Below are 17,336 nucleotides of genomic sequence, written 5' to 3'. Positions count from 1 at the left end.
TCACATTTGTAAAGGGGGTCAGAGGGTGGACCAAACACTGTTTGGGCAGTAAGTGGCCCTTTGTGACATTACCAGAAGCTTATTTTAAGAAGCAGTGGTAGAAGAAGCAGCGGGAGGACTTTGATTCTTTCACTGACAGGCAGAATACGGAGCTTTTAACACCAGAAGCACCAGAAACAAGTGTTGCCAAGGGTTTTTTTCTGTTCGCATTTGGCTGCAGACAGGAGACCTTTGAGGCGGTGGTGGCGAGGAGGAGGTTGAACAAACTGTTATCCATCATAGACAACCAGGACCACCCTCTCCACCACCAGACACTGGGCAGACAGCAGAGCGTCTTCTCCAAGACACTGAGGCAGCTTCGTTGTCTGCAGGAACCCATCAGGAGATCCATCAACCTCTATAGCTCTTCCCTGCTGTGTGACAGAGCATTCTGGACATTATTCCATGGACTCAATGGCAAATAATGCACCAATGGGTTAGAAAACCTTGCATATCTCTGCACAATTTGACTGTCTTTTGCACATCTGCTTTGCTTGTTTGTTGTTCATAGATTGATTTGAGTGTTTTCTTAACTACTGTAACAACTGCATAGTTCTGCAACAGTGCAGTTTCCTCAATTTGGTATCAATAACGTACATCTATTTATCTATTTACCTGAGTCCTGAGCTCTCTGAGGGGTCTGCGCTCCTTCCCCCGGAGCAGAAACGGCACGGTGGTCGCATGTTCCTCCTCGGCTGCTTCGCCACTCTTCCGCTCGTCCTCGTCCGAACTTCTTCCTGCAAAAAAAAAAGGAAATGAATTAAATAAACAAAAAGATTACAAGGACAGTTGGTTAACAGTCGGCCCGACGACACGGCAGATGTTGATCCAGCAGATTTTGCCACGCTGTCAAAGGCGGCGGTGGCTGGGGTGGGTGGGGGTAATATTAATCAGCTCTGCTCTGCCGCGCCCTCAATAATTCAGCTCATCCAAAAATGCTTCAGCCCAAAAGAAAAGCCAGGAACACGGGCCCTGGAAGCCTGGGAGAAGATGTTCTCTTCCTCCGGCGGGGGCCGTCTCTGCAGCAGGACCGCAGCCACACAAACACACACACACACACACACACACACACACACACACACACGCAGCATCAATAATACATTCTCCCATACAGATGATGAGGAGCTCAGCCTTTACAATAACTCCAGACAGCAGTGAGATTTGGATAAAACACACACACACACACACACACACACACACACACACACACACACACACACACACACACACACACACACAACTGGCAAGATGAAAATGGGTCCGTCTTCTTTTTTTTCTTCTTCTTCCAGCTTCCAGTAAAGAGCATTCTTTACACCATGGCGGGTCAGAGAGTAACAATGATGATACAGTTTTCTCCCTTTTCCAGTCTTTTTTCCCCCTTTTTGGCCCTCGAAGGGTAGCAGAAAATATATGTTTACACGCCGTACAGGCAGAAAGACGCTTTACAATAAATAAATAAAAATTGGCTGAGTGGCTTTGAGCAGAATGTGGGAATCAAAGTCGCAATTCCCTGCGCTCCCTTTAGTGAGTGTCTTTGGGCTGCTCTCCCACACACACACACACACACACACAACCGGGGCTTTCCCCTAATGCTTGACGACCGGCAGGCTTCCTCTCATGCCCAATGAAATGCTACGTAGAGAAAAAGAAAAACCCGAGACGGGAGCTGCGGAGCTCACGCTGTGTCTATATTTACCGCAAAGTCTAAGGTCTCTGTGCATTCCTCCGGAGGTCCCCCGGGACGCACGGCGGCGAGTGTGTTTGTCTGCCAGAGGAACGTGTGCGTCGCGGCGGCGGCGGGTACAGGAAGAGTTCAGTGGAACATTGAGAGCAGCGAGACGGCCTGACACACTTTATTTAGCCGTTGCTCGCTGCCTCCTGCCTGCCTGCCTGCCTGCCAGCCGCAGCTGCGTGATATTAAAGCTCTTCGTCTCCTTTAAGCGCAATTTTCTCGTTTCTTTCGCGGCCGCGTACGACGACGACTCCCTGTGCCACCACCACAACTGCATTTCTTCAAACTCTCTCTCTCTCTCTCTCTCTCTCTCTCTCTCTCTCTCTCTCTCTCTCTCTCTCTCTCTCTCTCTCTCTCTCTCTCTCTCTCTCTCTCTCTCTCTCTCTCAGCCCACATTATTCTCCTCCGCAGCACCTAATAAGCTAACAAGGGCGAAAAAAATCAGGCGGGGGGGGGGGGGCTCTTTTATGTATGGTTGTTCCTTGTTTTTTTGTGGTGCATGAGAGCAGCGTGACCGGGACCACAGGCTGGAGTGCCCCTGGAAATAGAAGCAAGAGAAGAAAGATGAGCGCTCACGTCCTTCAATAAAAGGGTTTAAACGTCTCCACTGACCTCTTCATTTAATGCTAATAAGGAGTGGGGGGAAAAATGCAGTCTTTTGAATCAGCTTTTCTTCAAGCTACGTATTTTCAGTGCACCTGTTCAATCAAGCGAGTGACAGAAACATATTTGGGGGAGAGTTGAGTGGATGGTTCAGCCTGTCGAGACACAGAATGGCTGTGGCCCATTGGTGACAGGAATACGCAAAATGTTTTGCGTGTGAAATGTTGCGATAATGTTTGCCACCCTAACCTCGACCGGAATAAGACATTTGTGATAAAGACACTGAGAGGTGTGTAAAGCTTGGCTTGATTTGTGATATTGTTAAAGCTTATTGTAGTCCCCATAAATACATTGTGCATTAATAAAAAGGGTATATTCGCAGTACAATAAAAGTAATTGGTTTTCCTACCCTTAGAACAATTCTCATATATATGAGAATATACATGGAGCAATAAGGGTCTTGCTCTGAGTTAGCTGGCGTCATTTTTTAAGGCTTGACAGTGCCCTAGTTAAGAAACAGTCAGACGGGCTTCTTTAAATACTGGGCTTTAAAAATTTTATACACTGGTCCTTAAAGAAGAGTTTAGTCACGGTGGAGAAGAGCTGAAACTGTATCACAGCCGGTAGTGGACAGATTTAGGATGTCAGTGGAGCAGTTCTACAGACACTCGACTGAGCCGCGTCTGCTCCACTGGGCCAGCTGATCTGTCCACTGACTTGTTTAGGTTTCTTCAAGTCTATAATAAGAACATGTGTTTGTCTTGTGTCTGGCTGTCTTTTTGCATAGTTACCGAGGGAAATCTCATTATACGTTTGCAAAACGACAACAAGGAATTCTTGATCTTCATGCTTTGTCGTACAGTATGTCGTCAGTCTTGTGAATCACTGCTTGGCGCCCAAGACGCTCACGATGAGCCTGTTCGCCGGATGCGTGACGTCGGTTCCCCAGTCATGACGTCTGGACGATGCGTTTGCTCGCGGGAGGCTTTACAGAAAATGCTCCGCTGTGCTCTTTGTGTTGAATCATTCACAAGTTCTATTGCATCGTTCCAACCTCTGCACATTCGAGGATGTGGACGTCAGCGCCTCGCAGGCTTCACGCTGCGGGTTTACAAAACACGACGCAGAAAATCGGCCGTTTCGAACAAGCGCGTGACAAGCGGCGCCTTTGAACAACAGTGACCCATTTGTGCGCAAATTATCGCATCTCCGAGTCTGTGCGAGTCGACTGGAGCGCTCCGCGTGACCTCCTCGTGGCTTTTTCAGCTTCTGACGCCGTATGCAAACATCAGCCACTGCCTCCCAAATTACCTTCAAACAACAATGTAAATAGAAATTCATGAGCATTCATGAGGCTTGCCCTCTTTGGGGAAAATCTGAGAGTCAAACTAGGTCTATCCCATATGTTTTTCCGGAGAGCATCTGCAACGCTAAGCCGGCCACGGTTGTCTGTAATGTCTGCGTTGGAGAGAAGTTGCTCATAAATCTGAAAATAACAATAATAACTTTGCTGTCAAAGGCTCCTCTTCCTGCCATAGTTCAACCAAGCTTATTTTTTATTCTAAATAACAGTGACTCCAGACAAATATTTAAGAAACTTGAGGATTCCACCGCGAGTATCAGCGTCTTCCTGCTTAACTGCCGTGTAATGTGAATTCCAACGGCTGCTGGCGTGCGTTGAATCCCAGGGTGAACGGCACCCGACAAATTTGAGAACATAGCGGTGGTGGTGGTGGCGGGGGTTGGGGGAGGGGTTGATGTTGGACATTCAATTGCAGCATTTTTTCGGTGGTTAAAAAGAAGAATCACACATATAATCACACATCACATATTTTCTGAGCGCAAGGCGACATAGACTGGAATGCATAAGAAAGGGCAGCCATACTTGGCATGAATAATTTAGCGGGGATTGTGGAGGGACGCACGCACGCAACCATCCACTGCATTCCCTCCAGTATCAAGCGGCCAGACCCTCGCACGGCTGATCATTCAAGGCTAATACGGCGCGCGTGCTGCTCAATCAGCGGCGTGAAGGTGGGGCTCCCACCGAGCTGGACAAATGAAGCAACAATGCGAGGAAGGTCACGTCAGGATGAAGGACGGGTGTTAATCCTCAGTCCAGCCACTGAGAGAGAGCGTAGGAAAGCCGAGGCGTCACAGCGGGACACGCACACAATCTAATCAGCAACAAACAGCACTTCAGCCGAAAACTACGTCCGGCATACTGAGTACGTCTCGAAGAAAAACAAAAACACTTTTTCTTTCTGTTCTCAGCGGGCGGTGACGCTTTCATTCAAAGGCGGGCCGACGTTAGCGTTTCACCGGGTAATCGGAATCCTTCTTGATTTCGGGAAGAGTTGTCGTTGCGAACAAAAGCGTCTCAATTAGGCATTTCCGCCGTTCAGGTAGGCCTGGAAATCCAGCCGAGACAGGCCTGGAAATCAGCTGGTTGTTACAGCTGGCAAAGCTCCCCTGTTGGACAAATGTCATGCTGGCACGACATTTGAGCGAGTTTGACCCTCGTTCTCCACAACGCTCCCTCTGCTACCCAACCCCCCCAACCTCCCGTTTACGCCGTGGCGCATGCCTTAATGAGCACGAGCAGCAGCGACACATGGCAGAGCAGCTAAGTTTTCCCAACCTCCGTTTAGGGGTGATTTCGAAGTCAAACAGACAGAAAAAAATCCTCAGGACACAGTCTTGTTCGCTGAGTTCCCTTAAATTTTTCAGCGCCGACTGGAGTGACGCGCCGCTCTGTCGGGCTATTATCTATCTGAGCGATTTGACAGCGAGCGCTTTCGGTTCATTCATTCATCGCCTGCCGCAAATTCTCTTCGGCAATTTCTGGCAATCGTCCTCGTCATGCGGACAGACGCGGGGAAAGGCATCAGGCACGTCCCACTGCTGCTCAGCCCATTTTTGAACATCTCTTGACACGCCTTTCCCCCTAAGCGGTCTTCAAACGCGCCACAATTTTAGGGCGGAGGCAGCACGTGCACAAACGCTATCTTGTCGCGATTGCCTTTGCAACGGCCTGACTCTTGGCCAAAGCAAAAAGGGAGATGAAACCATGGCAGATTATCAACAACTTCAATATGAAAGTATGCAATTTTTTGGGGTGTGTGAGGAAAATCAGTGTAGGGTGTTGCATGGGTGGAACATATGTGAAGAAATGGGTGCAAGCAAACCGCAGCAGTGGGGCAGAGAGAAAGTGAGAGTGGCTGCAGGTGCTTAGGTAACCTCGGCACATAGGCCCCAGGTGCACTGAATTACTGAGGTGGGAGGCTGAAAAGCGATCGCCAGCAGACACGCCCAACAGAACTTCCCTGATGACACTTCAGGGGTGTCACACCATCAATCAATCAATCAATCAATCAATCAATCTGGCTGAAACGTGCGTTGACAGGGCAGCCTTGAGTGTACTGCAGGTTCCGATGCACAGAGCGGCAGGCAGCAAAATTAATAATTAGCCAAAGAAGAATACAAGAGTCTAAATCCATGGTAACAACCAGGTCAGCCTTGATGTGGGTTTTATATTCTGCGGAAAGAAAGAAATGAAACCGATGGGATCACGTTCGCGGAAGAGTCGCGTCTGGTTCCCCCGTTCGAGCAGGACGAGCTCGTTTTTTCGACTCCTTCGTCTGATTCTCTCCGAGCCGCTCTGCTCGCGCATGATTGCGCTCTAAAAAGCAGCACGCTCAAATTATCTTTTCTTTTTTCTCCCCCCCTTAACATGGAACGTAGTCAATCGCGATAGCGAAAGTGTGGTGTGCCCCCCCCCCCACCTCTTCACCCTCCCATACGTCCAATTACTGATTCCGTATGAAAACGCCAGACCTAATTAGAGCAACCGATGCCACACCTACGCCGCGCTGCGCCGGCGCCGCTCGCCACAAAAGAGCTCCAAAACAGAGGGAATGATGGATGAGGCCGCTGTTAGAAGAGAGCATAACTTATCGCGCTAATGGAGCCGTTCCTAAAAGTACAACACGGCATCAAAGGGGTCTTTTACACTTTGTCATTTTTTCGTTCCGCTGGCGAAGACGACCGCTCCACGATCCGCCGTACACCTCCAAGACGCGTCATAATTTCAGCATTATTGTATTAGAGAGGCGCGATTCCACAGCCCGGATCGCGTGCAACAAGCGAGGCTAAGAGCAGCTGCGAGCGTGTCGGGCAAAGAAGTGTGATGTAATATTCCGTAGCTGATTAGAAACCCTCTCCAGCTCCTCTACGAACCCTTGTGAAACATGAAGTGCAAATTGCACTCCAGTAAACACTGCGAGGCTCCAGCCGGTTTGACTTTATGAGAACAACCTCTCTGGGGCTCCGTGGCCAGAACGAAAGAAGAAGAAAACAAAACAAAACAAAAAAAACATTTTAGCATGTTTATATGACGTGTTTGCTAAATGGTTTCGTAATTTTGTTGACATCTACAGCAAAGGTTACTGCAACAGTTGAACGTCATCTGACCCGGGGGGGAAAAAAAATCATTTCTAGTCAACGATTACTGGAACTGTCTTCACTATTAAAGCTTGTTACAGTCCTATCAGGGTGAAGCTTGTCTTACCTCAATACTCCTCTACCAGGTACTTCAAAAAGAGCACTTTACAAAGCCGCCTCTTTAAAAAAAAAAAAGAAAAAAAGCTTGCTTCTGATGAATCGCTTTTTTTTTTTTACGTATACAGTATAATAAAACCTGCTGCTGACACAGCTTGCTTTCACCATAATGTTCCTGGGCAGGTACAAAGCAAGTAAAAGTAGATCATTTAAAAGGTTTGAGGCTGCAGCTATTGAAAAAAAAAATGCATATTTCCTTCTTCTTTTATTTTTCTTGCTTCATTTAACTTGATCTTTGATGCGAGAAGCTGCTCGACAGCTCCTGTTAAAATGTTGTTTTTCTCGTTCCTTTTTCTCCGCACAGGCGCAGACGAGCACAGCCAACCGAGCATCTTAAGCTGTTTGTGTTTTCCAGTAATACGCTGAATATTACAGTGCGAGTGTATTTAACGAGACGCTGGCCAGGGCTGTAGTTCCAGGCGATTGCAATGTTCAAAGACGAACTCTGCGAGCTTCCCCCACTTAAAAAAAAAAAAAGAAAAGAAGAGGTTTTACATTTTCATGAATGTGTTTGGAGACGACGTTAGAGGGGAAATTATAAAATTATGTTTTTAGCTGCAGTTAGTGCTGGAGGAAGGCACCCGCCCGCACCACCACCACCACCACCACTATCACCACCGCCCGCCTCTCTGCGAAAGATACTAGAGTTTTACTGTCGTATATTTCTTCGATACATAAGTAATGCTGAATCAAATGTTTTAAGTCTGCTCCCAAGGGACTACAGTCGAGTCATTCCAACAGTGCTGCGAGGCTGCGGCGCTTTCAGATAAATGGTACTTTCATCCTGGGTTAGGGCAGGAGAACGCACTGGCTCTCGATGATGTCACCGCTAATTTAACTTCACAGTCGACAACTTTTAAGACTATTCTTCTTTTTTTTACCCCCAAATTCAGATTCCTTGAAGCTGCTTCACCAACATATAAAACTGAGTCTTTTTTTTTTCTCTCTCTCTCTCAGCAGCAAGTAGCTTCTTCATTTCCTTTATGGGCCACATCAATAGACGGAAGTCACTGCCAGCGGCAAACTTGAAAGAAAAAGCAAACAAATGAATTAAATATGCATGCTGTAGGGTTTGAAACAGAACTCGGGGAGTTTTAAGGGTACAGACCATGTTGGGACTGTAACGCAGAAAGAGCCAATTAATGCTTACCCTGACCTCGATAATGCGTGAGAGTTAGAACGTATGTTGGAGAGAGAAAGAGCAGAAGCACATGCAAGTGGGGCTCCGGTTTTCTTCAACTCACTGTGAAATGTTGAGCCACTGGTAAGAATAATAATGAAGAAAAAATCACCTCCATGTTCCAGACTGACACACAAACAAGACAAAAATAGAGTAAGAAAAAAAAACAACTTAGGTCTGAACATTACAACCCACTCTAACAATATAGAGAGTTCCCAGTAAATCCCATTAAACCCAATCCACAGGCAATGCTTCATTGTGGCTTCTCTAAATCCTTTTTGGGCTGCGTCAAATAGATTGTGTAAAAAAAAAGATTTTTTTCATTGTTACAGCACACAGACTTTGACAATAGTGGAGAACCAACTACCCACCTATAAGAACAGAGAGGCCACATCGACTCAACCGTCTGTACAAGTCTTTACAGCGAAGTAATTGAGGTTTGTTTTTTTTTTCAAACTTGTAACAATAGTTTTGTACAAAGTTTTATACAAGGACTCGAGAAAAGCATTTGATGGTAAACAGCAACTTAGTGCGACTTGCTGAGAGACAGAGCAGAGAGAAAGAAAAGAAAAGAGTACTCGCAGGCACAGAGGGATGAAAAATACTGTTGATGAGCCTCAGAGGGGTTGGAATTTAGTTTTTCCTCCATTGCTCTTATTTGAACAATCCCTCCCACTCTCAAATCCCTCATCACTTAGTTTCCCCAGTGATGAGAACCTGGAGTAATTATCTTGGAGCTGAGAAGGTGTTAATCCCGGGTGTGGGACCCTGCTAAGATCCCTTGCAAACTGAGTGGTTCATTACTGGCCTCCTAGAGAGAGCCCGGAGGTCAGCGGCTCACATTTAGAAAAATGGTAAGAGGATATTTCTCAGGGAGGACTAGCGAGATCTGTTTGTGTCCCATTCCCGTCCCTTCCTGTGGGAGCGACAGTGAAAAAGGCAATTCCCATCTTGTCGTGCGCAGATTTAGGCATTGTATTTCAGAGCCATGGGGATTTCAGCCCGCAGGATTTGAGGATTAGCAGAAACTTATCACGCTCGCTGGGTCAACCCAGCAGCCACATGTGGAATGGCTTTCCACCTGATACATAATTTATCGTCGGCCAGGCTCATGGCGGCGCCGTGGCCGGCAAAACGGTCCAATTGGACTAAAAGTTTGTCGTCCATCAGGGTCTCACTTTGACAGAAAACTGTAGGCGCCCGAGAGGATTCTTGCAGAAATATTCCCGGTTCAGAGATGATGAATCCCTTTCGGTGATGGTGATCCTCTGAGTGCATCTCCTGTTCATGGTTTTGTGCACGTCGAATAGTACCGGTGTTGCATTGCACGCAGTGTAATCAGCAATCCCCCTATTGTATGCCACACAAGGAGGTGACTGAAGCTAATCCCTGACTCTGAGTCCAGCGTTCCCACTTTGCGGAGGTGAAAGTCACCCAAGGAACAGCAACCCAGCACAATTGTCAAGTCTTCCCAGTGACTTTGGTTATCTAGTGTTTTAGCCATTTAAAAAAACAGCATATTTAGCTGTAAGTTTGCAGCCTCTGGCAGTTTTAAAGAGTGCTGTTCCACATTTGATGAGGGATAAAAAAAACAACAAAAAAACACAGAGATCTCAGACAGCTGATCAAACACCTGCTACAGAAACTCTAAAACCGACATAGGAGAAGCATTTATGTCCTGGAGTCATGTGGAGCAGAATTGCAAGTTGATTATCAAAACAACTATATAGATTGCTTCAAAACAGCGTATCTCGTCTTCTGTTTACAGCCCTCAGCAAAAACATTATGTTTTAGCTTCCTGCAAAGCGTGGTGCTTAGTTGTACCTTCCATGTTCAGAAGGAGGTTAAAAACAAAGTGGTGTCAGAGGCTCAAACAAACACTTGCAATAGAAAAAGAGGATTAAAACCCATTAAAAAGAGCTGAGGCACGACTATCTGGGCCAGAAACGCAAGGTAGGTTTGACATTGACGAAAGTCAAAGACAAAAAAAAAAAGCCAAAGAAAACACTGGATTCACACACGATCCACAGCTAATGGGTGTAAATCGCTGGCCATGTGTTTCATGATCGGGGTTTTCACATATCTGCATCTTCGGGGCAATCTAAGGCCTGTCAGCCCAACGACACAGACACACTCGCAGAGAATTGCGATGACCTTTCAGGTAGTGAAATTATGGATGAGATTGCTTCGCTGTACAGCTGCAAATTGTCGTGTTCTCGTTCTCGTCCAAGCGAAACCTTGAGAGGGCAGTAAACAGGCAACAGGCAGGCGGGAGGAATTTATACGTTCACCTTTAGCGCGCAGCAAATTGCTTCCTATGTCTCCTGCCAAACATATAAAATGTCAGTCACTTTAAATGTGGAAACAAACAGTCAGATGCGAGAAGGTCTTGCACAGTCGATATCTACCTCCGTTCCGCCGCTTGGCATAAATGTCAGCGCCTCTCAGTTCACAGGTGCCATGTAAAAGCAGCAATTTTGCGTTTCAATCCTGCTTCTCTCTTTGCACTGCGAAAATTTGTAAAAATATCAGGGCTTTATAGGGAGCATGACGCATTCAGTCACGGCTTGTAAGTGGGAAAGATGCAGAAAACTGCTCTCGCCTTTTGTCTGTCTTTTTTTGCTTTCCTATTTTGGGTGGTTTGTGGGGGGCTGGTGCAGCCTGAAGGCCTTGTTTATGGCACCCATAAATGTATACAGCCTAATGCTGGCCACACACATTTTACGACTTTTCAAGCAATTTCATAAATTCAGACTAAAATCTTTACAGTTCTGATGGAGTTGTTGATGTCTCTAGTGTACAGCTGTTGTGGGGGGACATTTTTCTAATCTTGGAGGCGATCATGGCCTCAAGTTCAGTACGGCTATACATCTTTAAATGTAAAACAGATATAGGTTTCATGACGTCAACAACCAGTGGGAAGGCTCTCAGAAAGACCATACAGGAAGCTGGAAAAACGTCAAAACCAATAACGGACGCCAACGACTTGCAAGCTTCTGGGATGCTTGATATGCTGCGTTCTATGTTTAGTATAACGCTGCGAGTAAACACTACATTTTAGCTCAAGATTGCATCATTTATATCTTGCTACAGCCTCCCTCCTGAGCAATTCTCTCCTTTACTCTGACACCAAAAGTTAACGTTAGAGAATTTTGCCGTCTCCGCGGTGTGAACTACAGTTTAGCCGTGGGGAGAGGCAAGCGCCCGTGAAAAGTTTTCTGAACTCTCTGCCAACTCCTTTCCTTATCGTCGCGTAAAATTAAAATCAGACACTTGCGTCTGGAAGGTTCCGTGCACGACCGCGATGAAACGCACTGGCATTCATTGTGCAATTTTGACTCAAGCAATACTCCCAAGTAGGGATGCAAATTATCGATTAATCGTTAGTTGATTGACCTCATCGATCGATTAACGATTAATTGATAAGTGGTGATTTTTCCTGAGAATCTAAATTTCACAATGAAAAATGTGTCGGGAACACATTATTTAACCCTTAAATAATGTTGAGGGTCCAATGTGACCCATTTTTACATTAGAGGACTGTGAAAACAACCCAAACATTTATCCCCTGACTTTAAGTTGATTTCTATTCAAAAAAGTTGTTTAAAAGTAACTTGTTCTAGGTGTATTATGATCATCACAGTATCTACAGGTGAATTGCTCTTTCCTGCCACTACACTGTTATAATAATAAACTACCCGTGTAAAAAATGTTTAATTAATTGCGACTAATTTAATTTAATCGATTAAATTCTTAACCGATTTTGATTTTGGCCTTTCACCAAATTCTCATTTCTGCCAGTCATGACTTTTGACACTTTTTCTGAGAACATTGCTCTTTGTCTTCTCGTTAGTTCCTCGGATTATAACACGGGGGTAGTGGTGAGCACCTAGCAGCTGTGGGGTATGTGTCGTCTGCCATGTTGCCGTCTCATAACCGGCTTATCTAGTCTATCTGTGATCCTCCGGGCAGAGCGGCACGTGGCAACAGGGCGGAAAGTGGAGTCACACCGATAGCTACGATGGCCAATGATGCTTAACCGAAGGAGACGTTTCTAACCGCGTCTGTCCTTCCCTTGCGGCCAACCGATCAATGCCAGCCCGTCCCCAAAAATGCTGAGTGACGGCCGCCCCGAGGGCTTGAAAGACACGGCCGTGCTGAGGTTATTTCCTAAATGGCTTCAGCAGAAAGCAGTTGTTTCTCCCTGGACGGCGGCCATACATCAGCGCGCAAAAACGCAGACCCGAGGATAGTCGTGAGTTACATCCCCAGTATATTGCGCTGAGAGGTGAGCCGCACACTTGAGAGATTAAAAGAAGTGTGTGTGTGTGTGTGAGAGAGAGTGTGAGTGATTTTGTCGTGTTTCAACGCGACCCCGGGGAGGTTTTCATTCTCCCCTCTGCTGGTTTGTTTAGACAACACAGACAATCTAATCTTCCTAATTTATTCTGTGTGATGCCGTGCTCTGACCAGATATCCTCAAATCTAATCCAGGTCATTTGGCTCCGGCTCTAATTATTTATCGAGTTGCCTCTTCCCTGGAAAAGAGATCAGACCTCAGAGAACCAGTTGGAATGCAGAGAGGAGACAAAAAAAAAATAAATGAGAGTCATAGATGATGACGAGACACGTAGAGAAAGAAACTGAAGGATTTGTAAGCTGTCTGCTCGATTCTTGTCCCTATGGTACTCCTTTAAGTATTACTTTTAGCTTTTTTTCTGCGGGCTAATAAGTCGAATGCCAGTCCTACTGTTCGTCACTTTCCATTTTAAAGTTGTAGATTCTTTCAGAGACCGATTTTTTTTCACCCCCTCCCAAATTTAATTATGTTGAAACTTTTGCAGAACAAATCAAATTGTACTTTCAACCAGAAGATGTCTTCACTTCCCTCGACACGTCTCATGCATTTATATCACTGGGAGTTTCAGCCATAAACAATACCATAAAACAAAACACTGCAAGGGACGCTTAAATTCCGCTGGGGTGGAAAACAGGTGGATTCTTTTACCGGTGTGCCACAAGTTATTTATTTGTATATAGTGAAGGTTTCATTTGGGTTTTTTCTTTTACATTCAAATCTACCTCCAACTAACTAATAGCAGTGGTGCTAATCTAACTACTCCAGTGCTTCCTGCTGTGAATTGTATCCTGTAAAACTAAATTCATGGAAAGTTACTGGGCTTTGACTCATGTGTTGAACATTGATTATGCCCAAACCCCTCAAGACTAATTTGGGAATATCTGAAACGTGACTATCTGGTACATTAGTAGCCCACGCGAAAAAATCTTTGAACGCTCTGCAGGCAGCCAATAGTTGCTCCGCTGAGCCGTACTGAGCGTGTTCAGCCTGGAGAATTGGATTCAACTCAGCTCCGGTTCACGTAAATCGGCCCACATTTGACTAAGTGGCATATCTTAATGAGCATGTTACGGGTCATGCTGTGGCGCGAATCTGAGCTCTACACTGTCGGGCTGCTCTGGTGTCAGATCTTTGAGCCACCAACTAACTCTTTACGTTCCGATTTGAAATCCTCCCACTGCCAAAACGCCGGCTGCACCCAAGTTCTGGTCGCGTTGTTGGCGTGAAATTCGAATGCCGTTTGATATCCGACCGTATCTGAGCTACTGAAACTGTCACGAGGTGTCCTTCCCGAAGAGTTGTTTGTTTAGGCTTATTTTGCATGTTGCAGGAGGAGGCATCTCCATCGGGGAAAAAAAAAAAAAACTGGTGTCAAGGCGAGGTATCTGGGGCTCAGTTGACGTGGGAATGTTTTTCTGTGATTACAAACGGTCCTGCTTCCTTTTTCTCAACGCGACAAAGTCGCGTCCTCGGTCACACTTTAATGGGGGGAACACTGTAAACTCATTAGGCAAGAAAGATGTACAGTAATTGTAACATAGCCTCCCGACAACGACTGTCTGCGTCTCTCTGCGGCTTCTCACTTTGTATTCACAGAGTGCTTTGTTTATTTCTCTGGGCCTAACTGCATATTTCCAATTAAACAAACGGACCAAAACGATGCTGTGGGAGAAAAGAGAGCGAAGTCTGAGTAGCGTGCGTGTGCGTGTGCGTGTGTGCGTTTGCGTGTGTGTGCACGGGCGCGCCGCAGGGAAAGCCTTTATTCTGGCTTGCAAACTACAGCGCGATAAAAAGAAAAAGATGCTGCCACTGAGGAACAGAGAGGCAACATTGTGGAGACGAGCGGAGGTCAATGGGGGAATCAAAGAGGTTTTAGTCACAGTGTCGCCTGCAAATACTCTTTACCTCCGACATTCATATGTTAGCTAAGCCTCAGTGTGAGAGCTCCACTGACCCCAAATAGACAGGCTGCGTGTGGTAAACATCTCGGCTTGCATTTCCAGGGAAAACTTGGCTCTAATTTGTAAGCGACTGGTACTAATGCGTCCCCAGGCTTTATGTTGACAAAAAATAAAATCTCTCTCTCTCTCTCTCTCTCTCTCTCTCTCACACACACACACACACACACACACACACACACACACACACACACACACACACACACACAAAAACGATTTGCACCTGAACAACATCCCAGCATAAGCACAATACCCGGTTACTCATTCATTGAGAAAAACAAGTTAAGCCCCATAATAATAACATCCTGCTTGGATTTTACTTAAAGATGACGCTGCATCCCTTCTGGAGGTTAAACTTATCTGTCTGCACTTCCTTTCATTGTTGTTGGCTGTTGAGGAGGAAAGGGGGAGAAAAAAAAAAAGATGGGCACGGGGAACTAATCTTAGCTCCCAATGCTCAAATCATGCAGACAAGCAACACAAATGAAAAGGGGGCTTGGAGGAAAATGTCAAAACCGTGTGTGGGAAATGGAAGCTTTAAGTGCCCCCACCGTGAAGTGAGTGATGGCAGAATGGAAGACGACAGTGAAACATCCCCAGCGCCAACACAGGCTGGAGGGGAGACGGTTCATCTCCTGTTGCAAACACACACCTCTTCAGTTGACTGAGCGGCTCAAACATCCGCAGCACTGGACTGCATGAAAATGAGGCGAGTGACTGCCGGGGTAACAGGGTCAGAGAGAGAGAAAAACAAACAAACAAACAAACAAACAAAACAAAACAAAAAACAAAAAAAGAACTCGAATATTGTACAAAACCGTCGCCTACTTACTCTGCCCCTCGCTGGAAACCGTGCTGTCAGCGTTCTGCTCCGCGGCGGACGGACACCAGACGCGCAGTGCCAAGACGAGGAAGGCAAAGTTCATCCGCCGCCTCCAGGTCCTCATGATGCCCGCGAGCTCGGTGGTGGGGTCCCAACCGGCGGGGCAGTGTGAAATGAGCTCCGGTCCGACTGAAGCACGACCAATCAAGACACCCACCCACACGGGCGAAACAAGGAGGTGTGTGTCTGGGGAGGGTCAAAGCAGTTGAGGCGATAGACCTCCCGAGGGAGGGAGGTGGGGGGGAACAGGCTCCTTTCAGTAGCCGGAGTCCGACGTGAGGCGGCGGGCTGTCATCTCCGGAGCAGCGGCTGTCACAAAACTTTTCCTCCCCCCGGCACCGAGACGTTTGGCAGGCGGTGGTTTGGAGATGTTGGTGGCGGCGGAGGAGGCGGCGGAGGCGCCGCGGGGCAAGGGGAAGGGGGGTGGGGGGGAAATGGACGAGAGGCACGTCTCCTCGGCTCCGGCGGTTCTCCGCAGTCAGAGGTGGTTCTGCCGGTGCCGCCCGGGTGCGACGAGAGGCAGCGCAGGGGACAAAAGGGATGTTTGAGCGCGGAGGAGCGCGCTCGCCATCTCTCCTGGTCTCCTGCCACAGCAGCCACCGTTTGCCATGTGCGCCTCCAATTCCGCGTGGTCTTAAAGCCCGACCTTTCCAGCCGGCAGCTGTGTATGTGTGCATGTGTGTTTGTGCAGCATTTCTATTAGCACTGGACGGCATCTTTTTTTTTTCTTCTTCTTCTTTTTTTTTCACACGGAAATAAGAATGAAGAATATGACGAGGTGGGAGGGAGATTAATGGCCTTATTCCTGATTGGGTCTGGCAAAGCTTGAGACAAATATAATAGTCTTGGCAGTCTTTGTATAGGATACAGGATGAACATGCAGTTTGTGCTAAAGGGGCGGTACAATAATGTAGATACAAACATTACCCATGTGACCATTCAAACATTGCTCCTTTTGCTGGACGTCTTTTGCAATAAACGTGCTCTTATACAATCAAGTTGGTGTCAACAAGGATTCCTTCATCATCATCATCATCATCATCATCATCATGACAAACCACCGCGCCACATAATGCAGCTTCCTGCATGCTGCATTCTGATTAGCTTTGAGTACCACAGAGAAGAATAATCAAATCACCAAAGTTCCAAGTTATTATTTTGATTTATTGTTTGTGCATTTGTTGAAATGGTGCTTCCCATTACTATGCATTTTCGGTAGTCATGAAGCCATCACAAAAACAAAAACATACAGCCATTCACACTCACACACACACACACACACACACATCTATGGTCAATTTAAAGTTCACTCACATGGATGTTTTTGGACTGTGGGAGGAAAGCGGAGAACCCAGAATGAAACTCACAACCTTCCTGCTGTGAGGCTTTTCAAATGGAAAACCGTGTGTATTCCATTGGAATGCAAAGTGTCTGTTTAGCATGAAACTCATGACTTTGACATTTAGCCACAGTACACAGTCAGAGGTTCAGCTTCAGAGTCGTACTGGTGAGATGCCCCACATTTTAAAATAAACTGTAGAATGAGATTACCTTTCCCCCCCCCCCCATTCAATCTTATATTCCGCTCTGTCACTCTGAGGGAGACAAAACAGACACGCTGTCGTCACCATGGCCCCATCTGTGTTCTGTGCCGGCTACCTGCTCCACTTTCGTATAACCTTTTTTTTTTGTGTGTGTGTGTGTGTGTGCTTGTAACGCTGCAGGCAAGGAGTCACAGATGTCTCATGTGCAGACATCAATTCACCCCCAGATTTCCCAGTGAGGACAGAAAACAGAAAAAGCAGCCGAATATCACCAGTGCTTGACAGCGTTTCTAAAATAGCCCCATGTTTTGGTTTAACAGCATTTTTTTTTTCATAGACCGCCTCTAAAAAAAAAATAAAAAAATTGTCAAGTTTGCCCTGATTTGTCCGGAACCGAGACAACAAATGAATCGCCCC

General features: G+C 46.5%; 1 protein-coding gene across 2 annotated transcripts in view; it reads right to left on the bottom strand.

The window, feature by feature from the left end:
- The window catches only part of adam12b (ADAM metallopeptidase domain 12b), a 76,658-nt gene extending 60,556 nt beyond the window's left edge, over nt 1–16,102 (bottom strand). The window contains exons 1-2 of one of the 2 annotated variants that reach the window (XM_076038434.1): nt 15,325–16,102; nt 655–776 (exon numbers count right to left, since the gene is read on the bottom strand). In XM_076038434.1, coding sequence (XP_075894549.1) covers nt 655–776; nt 15,325–15,439 — 237 coding nt within the window. In that variant the 5' untranslated portion in view covers nt 15,440–16,102. The remainder of the gene's footprint in view (nt 1–654; nt 777–15,324) is intronic. The other variant, XM_076038435.1, reaches the window with a different exon arrangement.
- Between the last annotated feature and the right edge of the window lie 1,234 nt (nt 16,103–17,336).

This window comes from Nelusetta ayraudi, unplaced genomic scaffold, assembly GCF_046127955.1.
Source record: "Nelusetta ayraudi isolate G7.1 ecotype Tasmania unplaced genomic scaffold, CSIRO-AGI_Nayr_v1 ptg000056l, whole genome shotgun sequence".
In the NCBI taxonomy this organism is placed as follows: Eukaryota; Metazoa; Chordata; class Actinopteri; order Tetraodontiformes; family Monacanthidae; genus Nelusetta; species Nelusetta ayraudi.
This window is presented reverse-complemented; position numbering and strand designations above follow the sequence as displayed.